Here is a 27285-nt window from a genome sequence, read left to right on the forward strand (position 1 = left end):
TGGCATCCTAGCAGTACCAGCCGAACTCGGTTGAGTCCCTTGTCAGGCTGGGAGGAACGTAGAGGGGAGAAGTCCCCTTTTTTGTTTCATTTGTTTGATGTTGGCTACCACCCAAAATTGGGGGAAGTGCCTTGGTATATGTATGTATTCAGTGTAGACAACCGTGAGTAGGCAATGGGCAGTGATTTAGAAGGCTAGAAGTTAACCCACCCTAGGGTTGGAAGAATTTGTGGATTCTCACTTCTTGAGCCTGTCTCTGTTCCCTAACCCCACCCCCTCACCCCAAATTTAGGAGGGCTGATTGTACGAGAAGCATAAAGATGTGGAAAAAGACAAGAACTTATTGTTGTGAAAAATTCTATCTTGGTTGTCATTCCCACATTCACATTGAATATAATTCAAGTGAGTTGTTCATACTTACCTTGTTTAATTGCGCTATTGTTTGATAAACCTGAACACACAAAATTTTTTACTACCGTCAAGGACTTGCATCCAAATTGTCAACCTTGCTACTGCAAAATTATTTACGAAGTTATTCACAACACATTCGTGTCGTAATTTCTAAATTCTCATATTTATGGGTGCTTTTCTATTGTGGTCAATCATGCTGGCAAAAAAAAAAAAAAAAGACAATGGTGATCATGTTAGGTATAACTCTACAGTCATACATTTCTTCACAAAATAATCTGCTTACAAAATTTTCACGCTGCGAAAAGTGATGATTTTTCTGACTCACATTGTGAAAAAGGTTTCATGATAAGAAGAGATTTGCCAGTCAGGCCGAGAATAAGAGTGTCACCCATTAAAAAAGTTGAAGAAAACGGGTTGTTCACACAATAAAAAATGTATCTCACTATAGTAAGGGCAACTGTAATAGTACAGTACATATGGTACTGTGTATTTTGTATATGTACAGTATTGTACTCCATGTATTGTATTATTTTTCATTTATTATTGCATTATGTTTTAATAACTACTTGATTTATAGGTATTAACAGATAGCTTTAGTATATTGAATGGTTCAAATGTATTTGGTTGTACAGTACTTCATTATGATTATACTGTAGCTTTATTATGAAATTTAATGAGGTGTTTTTGTAGGGTTTGGAACAAATTAGGAGATTTACATGTAAAATGAGACTCGTAACACAAAATTTTCACATAACAAAAGCCACTCCAGAACAAATTAATTTTGTGTTTAGAGGCATTACTGTATATGATAACTTTGCTCTTAAAATCAAACCCTTTACATCTTTATTAGCCTTCCTACCAACCGAAGATGTTATTGAGGCCTTTAACAACTTATATGATCATGACAATATTCCTCACGATTTTATATCCTACTTTTGAAATTAAGTACATTGAAAATAACTGTGGCAGGGTTTTTCATCAAATTCATATCAAGAATATGAGAGAAAGACTTTACCAAATATTCCAAACAGCAACAATGCTGTTAAAGGGTATCTCCATGCTATTCAGGAAATTGTGTGGGGCCTTTGGTCAAGGGAGAAACTATGGCACAAACAAAAATTACCCATATGAGGCAGAGACTCTTGGCAAAGAAAAAGAAAATATTCAGTTATTGAGTAAAAAAGAATAAAAAAAAGTGGAAAATTATGAAAGGGAAGACCAAATTTTTTTAGGCATTTCTCATAACCTTCATTCTTTTAGTTCATATTGCAATAAATTTTTTACTCTCTCTGATTTTTTATATAAACTTGTATGCACTGTATTAAATATTAGTGTACTGTACTGTAATAAAAATAATTATCTTTAATTGCATTGCAGAGGAAGCTAACTCGCAGTGAAACAAACAGGGCAAAAATGTTATTTTTATAATAAAATAAATTTTTGAATATACTTACCCGGTGATTATATAAGCTGCAACTCTGTTGCTCGACAGAAAACTCTACGTTAAAAATCCGCCAGCGATCGCTATGCAGGTAGGGGGTGTACTTCAACAGCGCCATCTGTCGTGCAGGTACTCAGAACTCAATGTAAACAAAGAACTCAATTTTCTCCTCGGTCCACTGCGTCTCTATTGGGGAGGAAGGGAGGGTCCTTTAATATATAATCACCGGGTAAGTATATTCAAAAATTTATTTTATTATAAAAATAACATTTTTCAATATTTAACTTAGCCGGTGATTATATAAGCTGATTCACACCCAGGGGGGTGGGTAGAGACCAGCAATAAATGTTTACATTATTATGAGCTAAGGATTTTTTATTTCATTTTAGCAGTTATCAAAATAACAAACTTAAAATAAATAAGTACCTGGTAAGGAAGTCGACTTGAACAATTACTCTGCCTTTTTAAGTACGTCTTCCTTACGGAGCCTCGCGATCCTCTTAGGATGCTGAGCGACCCCTAGGAGCTGAAGTATCAAGGGTTGCAACCCATACAACAGGACCTCATCAAAACCTCTAATCTAGGCGCTTCTCAAGAAATGACTTTGACCACCCGCCAAATCAAGTAGGATGCGAAAGGCTTCTTAGCCTTCCGGACAACCCAAAAACAATAATAAAACATTTCAAGAGAAAGATTAAAAAGGTTATGGAATTAGGGAATTGTAGTGGTTGAGCCCTCACCCACTACTACACTCGTTGCTACGAATGGTCCCAGAGTGTAGCAGTTCTCGTAAAGAGACTGGACATTCTTAAGATAAAAAGACGCGAACACTGGCTTGCTTTTCCAATAGGTTGCGTCGATTATACTTTGCAGAGATCTATTTTGTTTAAAGGCCACGGAAGTTGCGACAGCTCTAACTTCGTGTGTCCTTACCTTCAGCAAAGCTTGGTCTTCCTCATTCAGATGGGAATGAGCTTCTCGTATTAACAGTCTGATAAAATAGGATAAAGCATTCTTTGACATAGGCAAAGATGGTTTCTTAACTGAACACCATAAAGCTTCAGACGGGCCTCGTAAAGGTTTAGTTCGTTTTAAATAGAACTTAAGAGCTCTTACTGGGCATAAGACTCTTTCTAGTTCATTTCCAACCATACGATAAGTATGGAATATCGAACGATATTGGCCAAGGCCGAGAAGGCAGCTCGTTTTTGGCTAGAAAACCAAGTTGTAGAACATGTAGCCGTTTCGGATGAGAATCCGATGTTCTTGCTGAAGGCATGAATCTCACTGACTCTTTTAGCTGTGGCTAAGCATACCAGGAAAAGAGTCTTTAAGGTGAGATCTTTCAGGGAGGCTGATTGTAGCGGTTCGAACCTGTCTGACATAAGGAATCTTAGTACCACGTCTAAATTCCAACCAGGTGTAACCAAACGACGCTCCTTCGTGGTCTCAAAAGACTTAAGGAGGTCCTGTAGATCTTTATTGTTGGAAAGATCTAAGCCTCTGTGACGGAAGACTGATGCCAACATGCTTCTGTAACCCTTGATAGTGGGAGCTGAAAGAGATCGTTCTTTCCTCAGATATAAGAGGAAGTCAGCTATTTGAGTTACAGAGGTACTGGTCGAGGATACGGATACTGACTTGCACCAGTTTCGGAAGATTTCCCACTTCGATTGGTAGACTCTAAGGGTGGATGTTCTCCTTGCTCTAGCAATCGCTCTGGCTGCCTCCTTCGAAAAGCCTCTAGCTCTCGAGAATCTTTCGATAGTCTGAAGGCAGTCAGACGAAGAGCGTGGAGGCCTTGGTGTACCTTCTTTACGTGTGGCTGACGTAGAAGGTCCACCCTTAGGGGAAGTGTTCTGGGAACGTCTACTAGCCATCGAAGTACCTCGGTGAACCATTCTCTCGCGGGCCAGAGGGAAGCAACTAGCGTCAACCTTGTCCCTTCGTGAGAGGCGAACTTCTGCAGTACCTTGTTGACAATCTTGAACGGAGGGAATGCATATAGATCTAGATGTGACCAATCTAGGAGAAAGGCATCTATATGAACTGCTGCTGGGTCCGGGATTGGTGAGCAAAATATTGGGAGCCTCTTGGTCATCGAGGTTGCGAAGAGATCTATGGTTGGCTGGCCCCAGGTGGCCCAAAGTCTCTTGCATACATCCTTGTGGAGGGTCCATTCTGTTGGAATTATTTGTCCCTTCCGACTGAGACAATCTGCCATGACATTCAAGTTGCCTTGGATGAACCTCGTTACTAGTGATATGTCTAGACCTTTTGACCAGGTGAGGAGGTCCCTTGCGATCTCGTACAACGTCAGAGAGTAGGTCCCTCCTTGCTTGGAGATGTACGCCAAAGCCGTGGTGTTGTCCGAGTTCACCTCCACCACTTTGCCTTGAAGGAGAGACCTGAAGCTTTTCCAGGCCAGACGTACTGCCAGTAGCTCCTTGCAGTTGAAATGCATTGTCCTTTGACTCGAGTTCCATATTCCCGAGCATTCCCGACCGTCTAATGTCGCACCCCAGCCTACGTCCGATGCGTCCGAGAAGAGAACGTGGTTGGGAGTCTGAACAGTCAGGGGAAGACCCTCTCTTAGGTTGATATAGTCCTTTCACCAAGTCAGACAAGACTTTATCTTTTCAGAAATCGGGATCGAGACCGCTTCTAGCGTCTTGTCCTTTTTCCAGTGAAAAGCTAGATGGTATAGAAGAGGACGGAGGTGTAGTCTTCCTAGTGACACAAATTGATCCTCGGATGACAGCGTCCCTACCAGACTCATCCACAGCCTGACTGAGCAGCGTTCCTTCTTCAGCATCTTCTGGATGGATAGCAGGGCTGGGGGCTGATCGTCTTGTTCAGCAACGTCCTCATCAGAGGGTTCCTCATCCGAAACTGATGAGGAAACGGCAACGGAGTGGGCAACGTCTGACTCGCTGAATCCGGTCGCACTGGTGGATGCGTGACGGAGCCGGACGCAATATCATGGAACTGCTGCACAGTCTGTGAACTGTCAACAACCATGGGTGCGCGAGGAAGCACAGCGTCAACCCGAAACTGTCTAGACCGTCTGGGTTGTGCAGTCAACACCCTACCGGGTTGCTGAGGTTGACGCACTGCGTCACAACAAGTCACCTCTGCTGGTTGTTGAACGTCCTGAACGTCAACAACCACCTCCGAGCGTCGCTTAACGTCAACGTGCGGCTGGCAACCCACACTGGGTCGCATCGGTGGAGGAACCACCTCAACTGGCAGACGCGAGTAGGTTACCTCAGCGTCAACAGGGCGCACAACCGACCGGTTGGAAGGTTGTTGGCCAGAAGGTTCTTCTCCGCATTTAAGTCCTCTATCAAGGACGCAATCTTGGACTGCATGTCTTGCAGCAAAGCCCATTTAGGGTCTACGGGAGCAGGTGTGGCAACAGACGGGGTTAGCGACTGAGGCGGAACCGTTTACCATCCCTGAAAGCCTTGTTATGCGTGACATAATAGTACAGCAAAACTTCAAAGGCTCGACAACAGCTGAGAAGTTGACCTGTAAACAACTTGGAGCGTCTCCTGGCTAGGCGCCAGGGAGAGTCTACCAGAATTGAGAAGTCTATCTGGGCAGAGGCATGAACTCCCAAGCCGAGAACTTCTCTCGTGTCATATCAGACTCTCGCTCTATAAACCAGTTTAAAAGAAGGGAAAGCAAAGGCTGTATCCCCCAAACTCCTCCTGGTGAAAAACCAGTCGCCTAGCCAACGTAACGCTCTCTAGGAGAGCGAGAGAGCACTAGCTTAAAAACAACGGCTTCGAAGTAGCTAGGCCTAGTGTAAGCTCTGACGTTTAGGCGAACGAGGAGCAGCAGTTACAAGATCCGGACGAAGATCCTTAAAAAAAATCATCATGATTTAATTAAAGTCCATAGGAGGCTAAGCAGCTTAAGGCTCCTCTCCATCTGACAGAGTCCTCAAGGGAATATCAGTAGGAGGGAGAACAGCAACTTCCTCATCTACAGGAACCTTGTCCGATAAAAGCTGAGTCTCTCACTGGTGCATTAGTAGCGGACCAGAACGCAACGTCATGTAACTGCTTGACAGTCTGTGAACTGTCAACAACTGAACTGTCAACCACAACAGGTGCGTGAGGACGTACAGCGTCCACTCGAGACTGCTTTGACTGCCTAGACTGAGCAGTCAAAACAACTCTAGAATGCGGAGGTTGACGCACAGCGTCAAAACAAGTCAACTCCGATTGTTAGTGAACGTCAACAGGAGCATCAGCCAGTGGCCTAACGTCCAAATGCGGCTGAAAAACACACGAGACCGCATCGAGTGTGGTTCTAACGTCAACAGTAAGCACAAAGGAACGTTAGGTTGGCTGAAAACTAACGTCAACAGTAAGCACAAAGGAACGTTAGGTTGGCTGAAAGCCAGGATATCGATGAGATAAACGGCTAGACTCAACGGACTAATCGGCAGAATAGTCTTCCATAAGGGAGGCAAGCATATACTGCATGTTTTGCCATACAACCCCTTAAGGATCAACGGAAATGGTTGTGGTAATAGACGAGGGTAACGTCTGTGACCGCAACACTTTGCCTACAAAAAAAGACTTTCGGAGTCTGTGTTACGCTTTTGTTAGGCGGCGAGCAGTTATCCGATGACTGCATAGGGTCAGAGCTGTCCTAATGGCTGTAACCAGGACGCTGGACCTGTCCTGAAAGGACTGACTTTCGCTTAAGGGCTTCGAAACCTTGTGACAGGTTTCTTATGCGAAAAGCCTACGGATGGCGAGGAGAAACAACGTCTCTCTCGTCTTATGGTAGGGGAGATCTTGGTAAGAAACACCCGATACCATAGAGGGAAAACGTCTGTTCGTTGGTCAAGGCCTCTCGAACCCATAAGTCTTTTGACATTACTTCTCCCCTGGGCTTGGGAGCTTGCAAGAGGTCCCGGACTAGGTGAACGACAGGCACGAACAGACGAACCCTCGGACGCAACACTGTAACACTTTGCGCCTCGGACGCAACACGCATATCACTTTATCACTTCGATTTTCTGTTTTGCACTTATTTCTACCTGAAACACGCAATTCTACCCTTCATTAAAAGGTAGTAATTGCGAAATTAGTCGTATAATGCAAGCTCATAATACCAGCAAAAAACAGAAAACATATTTTAAGATAAAAAGAAAAATCAGTGGCTGGGAAAGAGACTAAACACTAGTTCATATAACTACGTTTTCAATCTCTCACCGCACAAAGCCTGGGGACGAGAATAAAAACCTAAAAACGTTTTATCCTTCCTCCCCGTACAGAGACTAGGGACGAGAGTAACACGAGAACAACGTTACCCGCTTGAACGGAACGTTTTCTCTCCTCTCTCTCCCTCCGTCTCTATCTCTCTCTCTCTTTCTCTCTTGATTTTGCACCTAAGAGAAGAGCCCAATTATATATCGTCAAAAAAACATGTTATTTGATTAAAGGAAAAAACTGAAAGGTTTTTCAAATAAAAAGTTCCTTTAAATTAGAATTTAAAACATTAAAGCTAAGAAAGAATGAACAAAACGTCAGAATCGATTTACTCTTACTGCAAAGTGAAACCGTGATACACTCTCTCTCTATCGTAACGATAGAGCGCATGTTGAACGTCCTGAACGTCAACAACTGCGTAGCATAAAAAACTAAACGTTAGTTCATCTTTGAAAACAGTACGAAGACTATCAAAGAAATTCTTTCATAAAATATTACATTTAAAAAGTTTTAAAACCTTTAAAAGCTAAAGACGATATAAAGGGCTCAATGTTGATTACCTTCGGTTTCCAAGTTAGGACCGCCTACTCTCAGGAAAGGTCTATATAAACAAAGCATTAAAATTTATTTTATATGTTTATAAAAAATGGAAAGTTAATCGAAGAGGCCTAATAAAGGCGGAGAGATATAAAATATATAGAGGAAAATCTATAACGTGATAAGATAATTACTAAAAGCCTAAACACACTTCCGTCTAAGGGAAGGGTCGGCCATTTAAAAGTGAAAGAAAGTCCATACTCTCTTTGTCACCATAATTAAATCTATCCAAAACGAGTTCAAGTTTTGAGATGAAGATAAAACACCTGCATAGCGAAAGCTCAAAACTAGAATAGTGTACTTCACCAATAGTTGTGAAAACAAATCCAGTTAGCAACAGCGAATTAGTAGGTCTTGCCGGTAGCCCGACAGAGAGAAAATTGAGTTCTTTGTTTACATTGAGTACTGAGTACCTGCACGACAGATGGCGCTGTTGAAGTACACCCCCTACCTGCATAGCGATCGCTGGCGGATTTTTAACGTAGAGTTTTCTGTCGAGCAACAGAGTTGCAGCTTATATAATCACCGGCTAAGTTAAATATTGAAAAAATCATATTGGAATATATTGGTTGGTCAGAGGTGCAATTTTCAAGGGGGCAGAAATTTAAGGGGAGAAAATTTTGTGGGAGGATTTTATGGGTCACTGATCTCAACACTATGTACATACTCAGAGTGATGCTAATGAGACCTACTGGAAGACTACTGCTCATCACTATAGTCTGTATATGCAACTAGCTATAGACAAATACACTGGCTAGGAGGCACACAACATAATTTTTTAATAAAAAGTTGACACCTGGAAAGACTTTACCCTACTGTGATACGCTGAAGGCAATAAAACTTTAGCATTCAACATAGGCATGTATACACTAAAATTCTGTAAAGCTACAAAATGAAAAATTTTCCCAATTTTTTCACACACACTGCAAGTACAAATTTTTGCTTCTATTTTCACAACTCTAGAACTCGTGTCACTTTTTTCCTATCTTACACTCTTAACATAACTCTGGTAAGATTGTACTGTAGGTCTTTTGCCTTCACAGCCTCTAAACTATGAACGGTCATCCTCATCCCTCTCAAATAAAAAATTGGCCAGAAACATGTTTAAGCATAAGCTACATACAATGGTGCCTCATAACACAAAATTAATTGGTTCCGCAGTGGCTTTCATAATGTGATTTTTTCGTGTTGTGAGTCGCCTTTTACATGTAAATAGCCTAATTCAATCCAGGCCTTACAAAAACCCCATATTAAATTATCATAAGAAGGATACACTCCCCCAAACTCAAGGAAATACAGTACTGCATAATCATTTGGATCATTCAATAATAAGTCAACCATTGGTAACTTGTAAAGATGTATAATTAGAGCACACAGTAAAAATACTGTAACAAAAACGTGGAACCTTGCCTTTGGAGTGCGGCAATGTCCGAGAATGAAGTGGTGGGGCGGTAGGAGGAGGATGACAAACGGCAGAAAACATTAACAAGTGGTAAAAAACAAACACTTAACTTTACTAAACAAGTGGTAGAAAACATAAACACTTAACTTTACTAAACAGATTAATGAATGGCAGAAAAAAACAAAATTTTAGGAAACTCATCAACAAATAGCAGGAAATATTAACACTTCACGTTAAACTTGATTTTTTTTTTCCCAATTTGTTTCTATATTTCTTTAAATTTTGTATTTTCCAAATTTAATTACACTACGTTTTTTCTTTCTCACAGCAACTTTTTTTTCATTTTTTATCCCTTATCTTCCTATTTACCTGCTAGTACCAAGGGCCTCTTTTTAAAATAACTATCCAAAGAAGCTTGTTTCTGTCTGCTTCTTAAAACGTTCCTGAGATGACTCGGGCAAATGTCATTTACATATTCAAGAGCATGACTGGTGCAATTTTTTCTGGATGTCTCTTTTTGACAAAAGTTGCCATTTTATGGTAGCAAGCTGGAGTCTCCTTAATTTTTGCCATGGTCATGGGGTCATCCTCCTCCCCCTCGCTGTTAGAGAACTTTGTTCAGTTGCATGGCCTCCAACTCCTTTAGGTCATTCGTCATGAGTTCCTCTTGTTGCTCCTCGATAAGCTCATCGATGTCAGCCTCATCAACTTCCAGACCCACGGACGTCCCGAGTGTAATGATCTCAGCAACCTTAGATTGAGCGACAGTTTCAGGATCATCAAAATTTTCGGAATTGACTTTGGCTTCATCTTCAGCTTGGTATGCGTGGAAGCCCTCCAAATCTCATAGTATTGATGATTTTGAGGCATATCACAATATCGAAATGCTCCTCCCATTCAGGAAGGGTGTGGTTTGTGCTCTCAGTTATTTTGAAACATCTGGTGAAGAAATATTTCGAATAGTTTCTTGAAGTTAGAGATCGTTTGCTGGTCCATGGGCTGCAGGAGAAGGGTGGTGTTAGGCAGAAGATATAGAACCTTGATGATGGAATACTCTGCTAGGATATCTTCAAGGCCAAGAGGGTGAACAGGGGCATTATCCAACACCACCAGGCATTCCAGGGGAGGTACTTCTCTTCTAAACATTTTTTTCACAGTGCAGCCAAAGCAAAGGTTTACCTATTTGGTCAACAATGTTCTTGTTACTCAGGCTTTTGCATTAGCCCTCCACAACACCTGAAGCTTCTCTTTCATTTCTTTGTGGGCTTTGAAAGCTCGAGGAGTCTCCGAGTGATACACCAGCAGGGGCTTCACCTTACAATCCCCACTGGCATTTGCACAGAGTGCAAGGTTAAGCCTGTCCTTCACAGGCATATGCCCGGGTAGCTTCATTTCTTCTGCCATGATGAATGTCCGACGTGGCATTTAGTTTTGTTGCAGTTGAAGACCTGCTGAGGACTGTAGCCTTCCCGGACAGTCAACTCGTCGAACATCCTAATAAAGGCTTCGGCCACTTTCGTGTCCGAGCATGCAGCATGCAGCCTCCCCATGAAGCACCAACGAATGAACGCCAAGACGTCTCTTAAATTTTTCAAACTAAGCCTGAGAAGCCTTGAACTCTGGGGGTATCTGCTTCGATGTAACTTCTCTTGTGTCGGCTTTGGCCTGAGCATGCACAAGATCACCAAAAATGGCGCTAGCCTTTTGGCAGATTATAATTTCGGTGATCGTGTCTCCAGCAATTTCCTTGCCCTTAATCCAAACAAGCATCAGTCTCTCCATCTCATCGTGGACGGGGCTCCTCTTTCTGGAGAAAACAGTCATGCCCTTAGAAGGTGTTGCTGCTTTGATGGCTTCCTTCTGTTTCAGTATCGTTCCTATTGTAGATGGGTTTCAGCCATATTCCTTCGCGATCACACAACCACATGCCAGCCTCGTATTTCTTGGTTATTTCCATCTGTCTCTCCGTAGAAAGCACCGTCCTCTTCTTTCCCTACACATTACCAACTTCCTTGGGACTCATGGCTAATATACTAATGTACTATCGCAACATGATACAGTACACTATTAACGAAAGCAAAATCACAAACACAAAAGTCAATATGTACGATACCGCTGCCGAAACAAAATGGCTGAGGAATGCCAATGCTTAGATGCATGATGGGAAACAGTACAGTAGATGCAGGATCTTATGGCAGTAACTAGCATCTGAGTAGGGATATAACCAATGGGAGTGTGGGAGGATGGTGGCAAGTTTACTGGCTCGCAGCGTGCGAATTTCAAAATCAATCTCGGACACGATTGGGTTCTCGTACTGTACCTCATTTCATTAAGTGAAACATTTTCATGATGCGAGTCATAAAATTCTTCGCATCTCTTTTTGCAGAGAGAAAATTTTGTAAGCAGAATCTTTCACATCGAGAGGTATCATTATATTTCTGGACATCCTACCAGATAAACTAAAATGTCAAGACAGTATCCTTTGGCTTTCAATTTCCAATAGGTTGGATTGTTCAGTAGGGCCCCAAACTCCTTTAGTCCAACTTTGAAAAGTTTTACTAATTATCTTTGTGATTATAGTAAATTCCTAAATTTGAATTCATATACTCATTATGCAATGCCACAATTCATCAAACGGGATCAACTTTTGGTTAAGTTGTGTAAGTACTAAAATTCCAAGTAAATAGCATATTTCCCAAAATTTCAGTATTACTACATACTGTATTGAGATAAGACTAATATTTCATATTATTACAATTTCAATTATCTAATGTCTTCCTGGCACAATTTTTATCTAATCAAATTGAACTCTAAACCTAAAATATTAATATCAGCAATAAAATTGACAGAACTAGTATAACATGAAATTGTATAAAGATATTAGTGAAAATTAAGGAAGACACATTTCATATTTACTATTATATTTTACTGCTGTTGTAAATATTGATGGTTTTTCTTTGTTATTTCTTACATGGTTTATTCTATATTTGTTAATTCATGTTTTTATAATTACTTACTATACTTTTCCTTTGGGCTTATGGTATTTGCTTTTCAAACTAGGGTTGCAGTTGGGTTTAATCATCATCATCATAATAATAATAATACTAATAATAATAATAATAATAAATAATAATAATGAAACCCAATCACAGTAATACCTTAACCTATTTATCACTGAAAAATGAGTTTCAAGCTGATAAGCTCAATTATCTAAACCTATAACCAAAACTGTAAAATACATTTGGCATAGCGTAGGTATTAATCAAAATGCTTTAAGTCCTTGAAATAGAATTAACTTAGGATCCTATTCTTAAATGAAATGTGAAAACTATAAACAGCAGAGACAAAAGTTGGGCAATTGCTAGAAAAAACAACTGGTAAAAGAGAAAAATCAAAACAACTGGAACTGGCAGCTAAAGTAAAGCCACAAACATATCCCTTCTTGGGTAGGATACTGGGTGCCACCACACAATAGAGGTTTTGTTTCCAGGTTTTTGTTCTATGGGGTTGTATAGGAAAACAGGTTTTCTACACTCCTGCCTTAATTTTGAACTGGGGGCATTTACAATGATGCCTTTTATAAAGCACTTTTCAGGGCCTTACTACCAAAGCTAAAGAAATGATAAATTTTAAAGTGAATCAGGTTTCAATAGCATAAATAAAAAATCTAATGCATATATTACTAAAGACGTCTTACCCTTAAAAGATTGTTTGATAGTATCAAAACCTCCAACTTTTGTAAACAAGATATGTCATCAGGGACTTTGGTTAAATGATTTGTTCCCAAGTTCAATTCTACCATGTTGCTCCAAGATCCAATGTCTGAAAAGATCATTCTGAATTAACAATCAATAATATATTAAAAAATATGATATAAATAAAGTTACAAAATCATCCTAAAATATACAATAATTATTATTACAGTACTGAATAGTACATTCACTGCAGTAATGTACAATAAATTTAAATATGACAAATTTGGAAATAATTTGTATTTTTCCTAATACAAACCTGTACAGTAGTTATTTATAGGGATATCTTTGGGCAAAAGTTGAAACTAGCCATAAGACTTTTTAGCGAGGTGGAACTATCCTACCGCTAGTTAACGGTAATAGTACGTGGGCTGAGGGGGCTCACCTTGCACCCCCCCCCTTAAAATTGACAAAAGTGCATTTAGGTTGTAGCTTTTGATCCATATTTTCATTTCTTTAATGTTCCCATTGAAAAAATAGGGACTCACTACCAATACTGGGTCACTTTCTTCGATGACATCATCAAATTTTGCTGCTGCTAATTTTGGGGTAGGGGAAACCAAATTAGACATAACTCCGGACTGAATGGTCAGAGAAAGATAAATTACGTATCAAAATGTTTGCTTTGGGTTCGAAGTCCAGACAGTGACATATTCTTCATACAGTGAACCCTCGTTTATCGCGGTAGATAGGTTCCAGTCGCGGCCGCGATAGGTGAAAATCCGCGAAGTAGTGACACCATATTTACCTATTTATTCAACATGTATATTCAGACTTTTAAAACCTTCCCTTGTACGTAGTACTGTTAACAAACTACCCTTTAATGTACAGAACACTTAATGCATGTACTACTGTACCCTAAACTAAAACAGGCACAAATATTAAAGGTGATTTTATATCATGCATTTCCTAAACATGCTAAAAAGCACGATAAAAAATGGCAACCAATGTTTTGTTTACATTTATCTCTGGTCATAATGTAGAAACAAACTGGAGGTAGAGCTTTGCTTATTACCCAGACATATTTCCCATACTTTTTCCTTAGAACTACATCACATCTTCCTACTTTAGATATATATATATATATATATATATATATATATATATATATATATATATATATATATATACTGTATATATGTATATATATATATATATATATATATATATATGTGTGTGTGTGTGTATATATATATATATATATATTTATATGTATACACATATACATACCTACATATATACATAAATACATGCATACATATATATATATATATATTACTGTATATATATGGGTTATGGAAAAAATCCGCGAAGTGGTGAATCCGCGATGGTCGAACCGCGAAGTAGCGAGGGTTCACTGTACTTCTGTATTATGCTCCAAACTTAGGTGTGCAACTCGTTTTTGATACTGGCACTGGGAATAGAAGGCGATTCATAGATGTCACAGAACTATTGAAAGGGTTCACACCAACTTACTGTGCCTCTCTCCTTGGTCTGCTTTCCTTGGTCTGAATGCATTCAGTAGATGCGATATGACCAGTGCCTTTAAAGGAATTGTAAAGTTAAAACTGCTGCGAATTCTACAGAAATGCCCAAAGTACCAAGAAGTCTTGCCTAAGGGAGTCATGGGAGGTAACCGATGAAATATTCCTTGCTCTTGAGGATTTCACCTGCACCATGTATTCTGCCAAAACTAAGACAAAGGAAGTTGACCAGCTTCGATACCAAATACTCGAGTTAAAGTGCAGTGGGCAGTCGCTGGATTCAAAGAAGAATGTTGATCTTTCATCTCTTCAGCCACCAAGAGTGTCTAAATGAGCATATCAGGAGGTGAACTATCAGGTTGCTATATGGAAGCGTGCCCATTATCCCAAACCTGAGGTCCCTCATCCAGCTGTGGATCATGGTTGGATAATGAAGGATGGAAATCTAGATCTCTGTTGGTTCAAGGGAACTGCACTCCCTACAAGTATGGCTGATATACGAGACTATGGACGATGATGAGACGTCTGATGATGAAAGCCTAGATGAAAACAATGAAAGTGATGGAAATTTTGATGATGACTATGAAAGTGATCATAGTGGGTCTGACTTGGGATAAAAAAGTTTCAAGTAACAAGATGGTAGATTTCAGGGTCGAAGGACCAAGGACTTCCCTTGTATCACAAGATATTTCCAATAATTGTCTTTCCATTAATCAAAAGTGGACCCAAAGGTGCCCAAGTAGACTATCAAACTTTATACCTTGCATAGGTTGACTTTTTTCTGTAGTCCAAAGCAACACAATGTGAATTTTCCCAATGAGGTCTTGCATCATATGAGTATATTGTACATTCATGTACAGTTTTATTTATTTCATTCATGATTGTTGTAACCTTCAAATAAAGCATTTCTGTTGTTGATTTATGTGACTTTCCCCAAATTTACTGACAGACTTGTTGAGACTGCCTTTATTGGATGCTGTGATCTCAAGAACCTGGGTGAGGACACGAATATTATCTCTCTTGCTGCATTCATGGAGGAGTTATAGCAAAGTTAAAATTACGGCGTCCAGAGTGGTGGCCATCTTGAATTTCAGCATGATGTAATTAGTTGACATTGTTGAGAATGCTCTTTTTGGATTCTCTGACCACAAAACCTGGGAAAACACACCAAAATAATTTCCGTAGCCCTTCTGTGAGAAGAGTTATGAGCTTTATCAGTTTTTACAATTTTGAGCTAAAAAGCGACAAATTTGAAAATTGACCTTTTTACATAACATCTCATTTCCATGATTTGGCCAATAAGTACACTTAATGGGTATCATTCTATTTCTTGAGGTCTATAGAGATGAAATAAGGCAGAAAAAGTCATTAGATATTGGTCTGGCTGGTCCTGGGGTTACATTTATGGAGGTGCCTAAAATTTTCACTTGACCCCAAATTTGGTGACCTTTTGACCTCTGGTGACCTAATCATTAAAAATAATAGCAAATTGTCTATTTTATCTTTTAGAGAGGCCCAAAGCAACATTTTGATATGTCATTTATCTTTCTCTGACCATTCAGTCCGGAGTTATGTCTAATTTGGTTTTCCCTACCCCAAAATTGGCAGCAGCAAAATTCGATGATGTCATAGAAGAAAGTGGCCCAGTAGTGGTAGTGAGTCCCTATTTTTTCAATGGAACATTAAAATAATGATAATATGGATCAAAAGCTACAACCTAAATGCACTTTTGTCAATTTCAAGGGGGGGGGGTGCAAGGTGAGCCCCCTCAGCCCACGGACTATAAGGGGTAAGAGGGGGAGCCAGGGTACCCAGCCACCTCTCTTACACACACTTGTGCATTCTGATCACTTTTTTTTTATTGCAGGTAGGACTTATCGGGGAACAGGAGTTGGCTGGACAATTTGTATAAATAACTACAGGTTTATACTAGTTAGGATAAATACAATTAATTTCATTATTTGTCATTTGTTCCTTCAATAACAAATCTTATATTATTTATATAGATGACCCACCATCAGGAGGGAGGAAGTCCTGACCAACTTACTGGTCTATAGCCCGGGGTTTTCCCATACATACTCTGCGCATAACAGAGTAACCCTGACACCTTGCTAACTACGAATGTAAAGCACAGTTAGTGGCCTGAGCAACTTTGGTGAATGTGTGATGCTAGCAGTGTTACTAGTCTATGGACCATTCTCATAAATGTAGGAATCTAATTAGTAACCAGACATTACCCAATCTCACCTCGTCAGGGGTATGGGCACATGACAAGCATAATTTATACAAGGTTACTCAAGGGGAACGGTTTACCTGCCGACAGTGGAGGTCAGCTATGCAGAGTACCCTGAGAGCTGTTGCCCCGAAGAGGGGGAGAAGATGAAGGAAAGAAAGACCCAGTAATTCCTTGTTAGTCATCCCAGGCTTATCCTTGGTTAACTTTGCCCTCACCATCTGCTACTTGTCCATCAAGGAGCTCGAGGTGCCATAAACCATTTATTGAGTAGCCACCACAGGGGTTACGGAGAACACCTGCATGCTTCTGTGGGTCACGTCTTGCAGAATGAGTGAGGTGAAGGTCAGAAACGCTTTCACTTTACCACTGGCATAGCCTGAGTCACAAAGTAGCTGCTTCTGAACGTTATGGGAGAATTCCACCCTAAAACGTTATGAGCTCTGAGTCACTGATATGACGAGGAGAAGGATTCAATGACTGGTATATGACCCAGTGTGTCTCGGTCACGAACGAGATCCTTATGAGACTCCGTTGATCCTCCTAGGGTTGGTGAAATGTGCTAAACCCTTGGGGCAAGCTATTGCATCTTCCTCGAGGTATGGACTCCAGTTAATCACTGGCGTAATAGCCATCGATCACGATGGAGGATTTCCAGATCCAAAGTTGTTCAAGCTGTCTGGAAAAACGGAGGTTACTTAATTCTTCGCCATGAGTGAGAGACGTTGAGGGAAACTCATAAGGTACTCCTACTGAGTGTCTCAGGGTCGAAGGCAACACCAGGAGAGACCTGTTCTTCGAATCAGATCTGCTTTCTAGGGGACCTAGGTCTTTGAGGGGGGGAGGGGGGGAATTGCACCCCGGGAACAAAGGAAACAACCTGTGTCCCATAGAGGGGCTTTATTACCCGACTACGGGTAAGTAGGCTCAAATTCTGTGAAGAGCGATGATTAGAGACGAGGGAGAAGGTAAATCCTTCCAGTCTGGAGGAGATACTCGAAGAACGAGCAAAGGTGTTCTGTTGCTTAAGTCTAAGAGCAGGATTCCTCTCGGTAGCAGTTTTGAGGGTCTATTACTAGAATAGCACCCTTGAAAAGAGCGGCATACCTTACCTGATCCTCACCAAGAAGCATCTAGTTTTAAAGGAAGTCCTTAATAGATTCTCCGATGCTGTGGACGTGTCACTGGATGGTACATGTTTATTATTATTATTATTATTATTATTATTATTATTATTATTATTATTATTATTATTATTACTAGCCTAGCTATAACCTTTTGGGAAAAGCAAGATGCTATAAACGCAAGGGCTCCAACAGGGACAAATAGCACAGTGAGGAAAGGAAATAAGGACATTAATAAACGATGAGAAAAAATTAGCGATAAATTATTTAAAAAACAGTAACAATACCAAAACAGATATGTCATATATAAACTATCAAAAGACTTATGTCAGCATGTTCACCATAAAAACATTTGCTGTAAGTTTGAACTTTTGAAATTCTACCGATTCAACTACATTAGTGTCCCGAATTCTGTGAGAATTTGGTCGATCAATAGCCCAGCATAAATAGAAAATCACATTTAGAAACGCTTAACAGGAATGATTCTATTAATGCCATGGCAAACAGCAACTTACCTATTCAAAAGTGTTTACTACCCATTTTCAATACTTACTATGTGCTATGCTAAATTTTTTTGATCTGAAATTGTTCTTGCAAATAAATCAAACATTCAATATGTTTTAAAGTTTCAATAACTTGAAAAAGGTTAAAATTACAACCAAGATGGGTGTAAATACCGTATATTTCTCCCTTATAACACGACCTAAAATTTGGACAAATTTTAAGTTCAAGTCATATCTATTGTAAAAAACAACTGGTGAATAGCAAAAGCATCACTGTATAGACTATATTTTGTCGCATCATTGGAAATCCAAAATCAACTACTGTAAATAATGGCGAGTATATCTCATGCGTTTCTTAAACGCACCAAAAAAAAAAGCAACAAAAAACGAAAACCTTTGTTTTGTTTACGTTCATCTCTGATCATAAAGAAACGAATGCATTTACACATCTGTGTTTAGGTCATTTACGTTGAGGTATTGATTATATGATGATTGTGTTATTACTAATGTTGTGTTACTTAATTTTTCTTAGAACTTCAAAATTAAATTTTTTCCTAACCACGCCGCCTAAGACGGACACCATCTGTTTGTTTACTGTATGCTCCATCGTCGATCATAATGAACAAACTAAAGCAAATGATCCGGATGATGACTAATGATATTAAGAGCTTTCAGTAAATATGTTATTACAAATGTTTTACTTATCGTATCCATAAAATTCCTACATACGTAGCATAACAAGAAAACAATTTTGTTTGCATTTAATCAACAATAGCAAACTGCCACTAATGACAGTATGATTACTTACGATAATTCTAAACTGTTACGAAGGATAATTGTCCATTCCATATCCAAAACTCTTTCCCTTACTTCAGTTATTATAAGTCAGTTTGATAACGTATTAATTTGTACCCACCTCAATTATGGAACCATCTGCAAAAAAAGAGCAGAAAGTACTAGACTGGTTTTTAAAGCTACCGAACAATTGAGTTACCGCTATAACGTTCGATGTGAGAGATGATGAGAGACTATAGAAAGTAAGGATAATTTGAGTCATGATTGATTTTTAATATAACAAACTTTGTGAAGAAACAAATTTCATATGAGAGAGAGAGAGAGAGAGAGAGAGAGAGAGAGAGAGAGAGAGAGAGAATGATAGTTTTAAATGTACTAAATGAAATATGATAGGTTGTAACACATAGGTGCTTTATGTAATATTAACAGTACAGATGTTTTGAATAAGTTGAGAAATGGTATAAACAATACTTTATTACTGTATTCGTATGTGCATATTCTTGAGAGTAGCAGCTAGACATCAGCTGATCTGATCACAGCCAAAAGTAAAACAAAAAGTCAACAATACTCTGTTGTTAAAACACACACCAAATTTCAAGCATTAGTACATAGATGTTTTTCTTAAAGCACAACTAGCAATTTAAATAGTAGGTATCTAGAATAAAATGACGTTTCCTTAAAAATGGTGAATTGCTGACGAAATCTGATGCCGTGTTTTTAGCTACGGTTGAAATGGATTTATACACGTTATAATTTTTTTGTGTCGTATTTAATTGACACTATTAAGGAAACCGATTTTGTTTACTTCATCCATAAATAAATGTTGTATAACACGAGAGAGAGAGAGAGAGAGAGAGAGAGAGAGAGAGAGAGAGAGAGAGAGAGAGAGAGAGAGAGAGACTCGCAGTTAAAAGTTGATTTCGTTGTTATGGAATTTTTTTTAAATAGGCTATTTATTATGAAATTATGTTAATAAAATGTAAGGTAAATATCATTTGGTTACATTTAATATCAGGCACCGTACTTAGGGCTACCAATATACTTGAAAACACAATAGATTTGATACGTTTTCTGTTTAGTGGTGTTTGACTCACAGACTTTAAACAGCTTTGAATACAGAATACTTATTTCCTGATAACTAGCAGCCGTATAAGTGGGGAATCACACAATTCGAACATGCATAATTCGGGACCGTACTGTACCCAATTAGGAAGATCATTCCACATCTTGGTCACAGCTGGAATAAAACTTCTAGAATACTTTGTAGCATTGAGCCTCATGATGGAGAAGGCCTGGCTATTAGAATTACCTTCATACCTAGTATTAAAAACAGGATGGAACTGTCCAGGAAGGTGTGAATGTAAAGGATAGTCAGAATTATGAAAAACCTTATGCAGAATGCATAATGAACTAATTGAATGACGGTGCCAGAAATTAATATCTAGATCAGGAATAAGAAATTTAATAGACCCTAAGTTTCTGTCCAACAAATTAAGACGAAAATCACCAGCTGAAGACCACACAAGAGAACAATACTCCAAACAAGGTAGAATGAAAGAATTAAAACTTCATCAGAATAGATTGATCAACGTAATTCTTAAAAGACTTTCTCAATAAGCCAATTTTTTGTGCAATTGAAGAAGACACAGACCTAATCTGTTTCTCAAACGTAAATTTGCTGTCGAGAATCACACCTAAAATTTTAACAGTCATACAAAGTTAAAAAAACATTATCAATGCTGAGATCTGGATATTGAGGAGCCACTGTCCTTGACCTACTTATAATCATACTTTGAGTTTTGTTAGGATTCAACTTCATACCCCATAATTTGCACCATGCCCTAATTTCAGCTCGATCTCTATTAAGGGATTCAACAACCCCAGATCTACATTCAAGAGGTGGAATTCATGCAAAGAGAATAGCATCATCTGCATAAGCAACAAGATTTTCTAGGCCAAACCACATGTAACGTATATGTAGTATGAAGAGTTATGGGCCAAGAACACTACCCTGAAGAACACCAGATATCACATTCCTATACTCACTATGGTGCCCATTAACAACAACTCTTTGCGATCTATTACCTAAAAATTCAATAATTATGCTTAGAAACAACCCACCCACTCCCAACTGTTTGAGTTTGAAAACAAGGGCCTCATGATTAACACGGTCAAAGGACGCACTAAAATCAAGGCCAATCCCACGAACTTCCTGACCATAATCGAGGATTTCTGTACGGCATTGGAGATTGTAAGAAGGGAATAACATGCTCCAAGGCATTTGCAAAAACTAAATTGCACACTAGGGAACAGATGATTACCTTCAGCTAGACTAGTCTGATGGGCTAGCAAAGTCTCTTGATGAGACAAGACTGCCGACGAGACCTGCTCAGTGGCGGGGAGAAGCCATTCTTTTTTTTCTCGAAGGAATTGCTCGGAGGAGGGAGCCCAACAGGTCTAAGCAGTTTTTCTCCTGCAGGAAGAAGAAAATCAATGCCTGTCATTGATGTCCACTCAGCTTCCAGAAAGTAGGCCACTAAACAGAGGCTGTTAGAGGAAGTCTCCCACAGAAGGGATGGATTGGATACCCCGTAGGGAATACCACATAGTTACAGGAAGCGTTTCCTGTGAACAGGAAAACAGACAAAACACTGCCATCCCGATGGGCAAATCTTCCCAAGGGAAGAATATGCCTTCTAGGAGATTAAGAGACGGTATCATTTGTGCTCTGACCATAGTACTGAGGACGTGTGGTACTGTATGTGGCCTTCCCCTCTTTTGCTTTGATGCTTCCATGGAAACATCAAATCCAAGAAAACCAATAAGATCGCCTCCCTGGATGAGATTCTCGTCTGGGAAACTTTTATAGGGACAGTCACTGGCTAGGATCTCTTAGAGAACTAGAGGAAAGGATGATCCCTGGTGCCGAAAAACATGTGATTTGGCTATTCCTGAAGATGTTGAATTCGACTGGGACTGATGCGTTGTGGTTGAACCTGCGGAAGTTTATGCAGTCTGATGACCATGTCTATAGATACAAGTATTGGACATGACAGTTAGGTTTTCCATAAATTACTCCAATTCTCAAACTGTGGTAAACTCAAGGTGGTGTCTTGGAGGAGCTCAAAACTCTTAGGATCAACCAGTCGTCCGAAGTCTTCGGAGACGGGGCCGATCCAGAAAAGAAGGGTTGACCTTAGGGTAAAAGAACACCTGTGGTAACCTTTGGTGCCTATCTGAACTGAAGCACTATTACCCGACATGACGAGCTGTAGACGGATATCTCGAAAAGAGGGACTAAGAATATTAGCCCTAGTGGTCGATCCTGTACAGGAAGCCATTGGTTAACTGTTTGATCACAAGACCCTCCCCTCGTATGACAGGGTTTGAAGGTCAAACTTTTCACAGAGGCTAAAACTGGAGACTTCTACTGAAGAAAATCGGCGGAATCTTGACAAACCACATCTTCCTATGAGACCGGATGTTTCATTTGTGAGGAAAAAATACACTGCTTCCCATCTCCTAAAGGAAGATGGAAAAGACAGTGTGTCTCTTGTAGCTTGGATGTGGACTCTGTCTTTGTCAAAAAATATGAGCAGAGTATTTCAAGCTTGTAGGAGGGGTTTTTCTATTACTGGAAAAAACTCACACTAGGATGAGAAACGAATACTGTATATTCCTTTCTTAAGGGAGAGCTCCGGTTACGTTGAGCCATTATCCAAATTTACGAACAAGATTGAGTATCGTGAAGGATTGGGCAAACGCATTTCTCCGGGATAGGATTTTGCGGATGGAGGTTAAGATTGAAGGTGCTCACATGAAGGTCCAATGGCGTATAGGCCGACGGAGACCGGGAGTACACAAGATACTGACAAAAATCTGGTGTCCTCGTAGGTCACCCATCCCTGGGTTGATACGAAATCTAGCAATCAAGTTGCTTCAGCTGTTGCGTTTGACAGCACTGAATTCCAATTTTCTAAGGAGAGAATCAGGGGGGGGGGAGGCAGTAGCCCCGTGGAGTTGTGCCTTCCAATGCAGGGGGAGGAACAAATAAAAGGGATCTGCCTTCACAACCACATCCGAGATCCGATTTGCTGCAGGACACTGCCTAATTAGCACAGTTCCTATCTAACCAAAGTCAGCTCACAAGGTAGTCCTATGCTATACGTGAAAACAAGGGAGGAAGTTGCAGCCTTAGCAGCAACCTGGTCCTTGAGGCACTTGGCCCGTAAGCTCTTCTGTAGCATGAACGAACTGCAGGTGAAGAACGTATGTTCATGAGGGACGAATGTCCGTGAATGTACCAAACTGATAATGAAATCTGGCTACATGAATACTGGATCTTCGAATTTCATAGGATGAAAACTTCAGGAACCAAAAATGTTTATGAGAAATAAACATGAACCAAAGGGGGGAGGGGCATTGAGTTTTGTGCTGGTGTAATATCCTAGTTGTCGATGGAGGGGACTGGGTTATGTTCCCAGGATAACTGCGGTAAACTCCTTCACAACTCTAAGTGGGGGTGGGGGCTAGCAAAGTAGAGTAAGCCCCAAAAAAAGAAGTGACAAGACGATCTATGTCATCTAGGTGAGTACTGTACTCTCCAAGAGAGGCTCTCGGGAGCTGCTCCTAAAACTTCTATGTGGGAGGACTACCAAAGTAGCATAAACCCAAGAGAGCAGAGTAGTCTTCGAAGAGAGACTCGGGAAGCCAATTCTCGAAAGAAGGGTCTCCGACAGAACAGATCGTTCCAGACCTTTACTGTACCTTGGAAGACAAAGTATCAGGGGCTAAACCATAGATGCTGAAAGTGACTGCTGATTTTAAGAGCAAACGACAAGCAAGTGAACAACAAGCACGCGAGTGTCAAGTTGACGAACGGTGAGCTGACACTTAAGTGAGACGACAAACAACTAGTTGTTGAACCTTACGGGGATCTGCCGAATAGGAGCACTGGCAACCAACGATCAGGGTATTGGCAGAGCGATCGGCGAGCTTGCGATTGGAGAGCTGGCAAAAGGTTAGCTATTGTTTGACGAGCTGACAATCAGAGAGCTGTAAATAGGCAACCTTGCAAACAGCGAGCAGCTCTAGCTGTGAGCTGGAAATCAGTGATTGGGGATCGGCTGGCTAGCGATCGGGGATCGGCTGGCTAGCGATCGGGGATCAGCTAGCAAGTAATCGATCAAGGACAGGCGAGCTGGCGATCAATGAACTGGAGGATCGACGTCCTCTTAAGGAAAAGCGTCTCGATCGTGATAGTGAGCGTGTAGCTCGAGAATGTGACCCTTTGGCTTATGATCGCGAGCGTCTAGCTCGTGATCGTGAGCATATAGCTCGTGATCGTGAGTGTTTAACTCGTGAAACTGAGCGTTTAGCTCGTAAAACTGAGCGTTTAGCTCTTAAAAGTGAGCGTCTAGCTTGTAAAAGTGAGCGTCTAGCTCATGAAAATTAGTGCCTAGCTCGTGGTCTGCTCTGAAGTGGGGAAAAGAGGGCTAATCCAATTCCGTCAAAGGAATTCCTAGAAAAGGAGATAAAAACAAGAGCAACCAACATCATCTGCCAGAGTAAGCAATTCTCCTCAAAAGCAGGATAATTGCTGAAAAGCGGCTGTGTTGAGACTCCCTAGGAAGGGGAAGCTCCAACACCTGGAGGCAAACCTCTGGGAAGTACTCTCTGCCTCCCTTCAACGACTTCTATCTCAAATTAAAGGTTGACATAAGGTGTTGCCTGAGAAACAAAGCCGAGGCTTGTTTCTGGGTTTCCCCCAAAGTGATTACCCGAACAAAGGACAAGAATGGACGAATCCAATTCCCGTTGGAAGAATCCCCCAAAGGAGAGACCAAACAGGTGAAGGAAGACTCTACAGCGGATGTGAAGCAACATACATCTGTACGGCGTCTGCCTCAAAAAGAGAAGGGTTGTTTGTGATTGTGAGCGTCTTGCTCGTGATCGTAGGCATCTTGTTCGTGATGGTAAGCGTCTAAATCCTAATCATGAGCATCCAGTTCGTGATCCTTGAATGTCTAGCTCTTGAGCATCTAGTTCATGATTTTGAGCGTCTGGCAAGTGTGAACGTCTTCTAGAAAAAGAGCGTCGAGATCACGAAGACCTTCAATCTCGTGATTGTGAGTTTAGCTTGTGACAGTAATCGTCTTCTACAATAAGAGCGTCAATATTGTGATAACCTTCGATCTTGTGATGGTGAACGTCTTCTAGAAGAAGAGCCTCAAGATTGTTATAACCTGCGATCCCTGTGGCAATTATTGAAGCGTCGAGAACGACGTCCTCATGGGAATCGACGGGAAGGACAAGATAATCGGCCATGTCCTGGCGATCAGATGGAGAGCTGGCCATGGGTTGACGATCAGCGAGCAGATGGAGAGCTGGCCATGGGTTGACGATCGTTCGTACATTCATGATCAACAGCCGGCAAACGTTGTACATGCGGCCTGGAGTGTTGCCTGTGGGAAGAGAGAGATTGAGGATCATTGGGTAACAACGAATCGGCAGGTGGCAAGAGGACTCTTCGTTGGTAGGATGTCGTCGGATGGGAGAACAGGAAGCGAGAGCGGATCCCATAGACAACTAATACGTCAGCTGGAACAGCAGCAACTGACTTGGCATTTCAACATCAGCTGTAAAGGCTGGTGAAAAAAAAAAAGAAGGAATAAAAGAATTCTTCCCCTCCAGAGGAAAAATTGCCAAACCACGGACATGACAGGTTACTCCCAAGAAGTGTAGGAAAGAAGCACTGTCAGTGAAGAGGTCTTCCTTCCAATGAATTCATGGGGAGCAAGCAACGTCAACATCTGAACAGAGGAGAAAAGAAGACTCACCTATGGCAGAGGCCTAGATGCTATGCTCGAAACAGCGGAGGAAGCCACCAATCTACGGTTGTCCAACATTGAAGGTTATGATACCAAACAGAGGTTTTCTCCACCCTCCAGAAACGCCACTCACAAAAACAATAAAAAACAGTAACAATATTCTGAAATAAAGAAAAATTATATATATAATATATAAATATATATATATATATATATATATATATATATATATATATATATATATATATATATATATATATACAAATTATATATAAATTATATATATATATACATATATATATATATATATATATATATATATATATATATATATATATATATAAATATACATATATATATATATTTCAAATAAGCCATATATATTAATACATTAAAGTCTGGATTCTCTTAACGACCTCGGGATCAGAGCCCCAGGCGGAACCGCCCAAAGACTATAATATCGGACCAGCGGGGATTTGAACCCTCGTCCAGGATATCTGTATGCCAGTGACCATACCACTCAGCCACGAAGAAATGTGCAAACATTTATCATATATATATATATATATATATATATATATATATATATATATATATATATATATATGTATATATATATATATATATATATATATATATTATATATATATATATAATATATATATATATTCATAAATATATATATATACATATATGCATATAATTATATATATAAATTATACATATATATATATATATATATATATATATATATATATGTATATATATACACATATTTATATATATATATATATATCCTAATTTTTGTATGAAGATACGTGTTGTACGTCAAGCTAAATGAACTCTATATTCATGAGAATTTCACAAAACCTATAACTCAGAAAGTTGTTGTAGCAAAATTGTATTTTGATAGCGAAGGGTAGTTAGTTGCCTTTGGGCGCTCGAGTAGACGAGGCTCTCACCTGAGAGAGTGTAGCTATGTACGGTGTACTTACAAACCTTTTGTAATAATGTGGAAAAAAAAACCCATGTTCTGATGTCTCATTATCCGTCAACATGGGACATATTGGTGTCAGGTGTAAAATACGTCTGTTAGTGTATGCTGTGAGCGAAGTTGTTCTTTGAGCCGGTAAAATAAAAGTTCAAGATACCTAGATACACGAGAACTAAAGTAATAGACACTATTACTGCGGGAGATGAAAACGGAGAAGCAGTGTATAGAGTTGCCGATGAAGAATATAGACAGGAAATTAGAATGCAAGAATTGGAAAATAAGTTAGATAATTTAGAACAGTTAATGAACAGATTCTTGATTGAATGAGAAGAGGAGCGGCGTGCAACCACAGCATATCCAACGCACATGAACGAAGTTCAAACGCACAAAAGTGAAAGTACACATGCACAGCCGAGTGAAGTAACGCAAATCGTAGTTCAAAAGTTGCCAGAACTCCAAGCAAGTGTTAGGCCTTTTGATGATCAACG

At 39.9% G+C, this 27285-nt stretch overlaps 1 protein-coding gene across 1 annotated transcript in view; it reads right to left on the reverse strand.

Moving 5' to 3' along the window:
* Positions 1-27285, reverse strand: part of Sur-8 (leucine-rich repeat protein shoc-2) — a 293723-nt gene that overhangs the window by 140933 nt on the left and 125505 nt on the right. Inside the window, exon 5 of the mRNA XM_068371791.1 lies at positions 12780-12904. Within this exon, the coding sequence (XP_068227892.1) occupies positions 12780-12904 (125 nt within the window). The remainder of the gene's footprint in view (positions 1-12779; positions 12905-27285) is intronic.

Source organism: Palaemon carinicauda, chromosome 4 (genome assembly GCF_036898095.1).
Source record: "Palaemon carinicauda isolate YSFRI2023 chromosome 4, ASM3689809v2, whole genome shotgun sequence".
In the NCBI taxonomy this organism is placed as follows: Eukaryota; Metazoa; Arthropoda; class Malacostraca; order Decapoda; family Palaemonidae; genus Palaemon; species Palaemon carinicauda.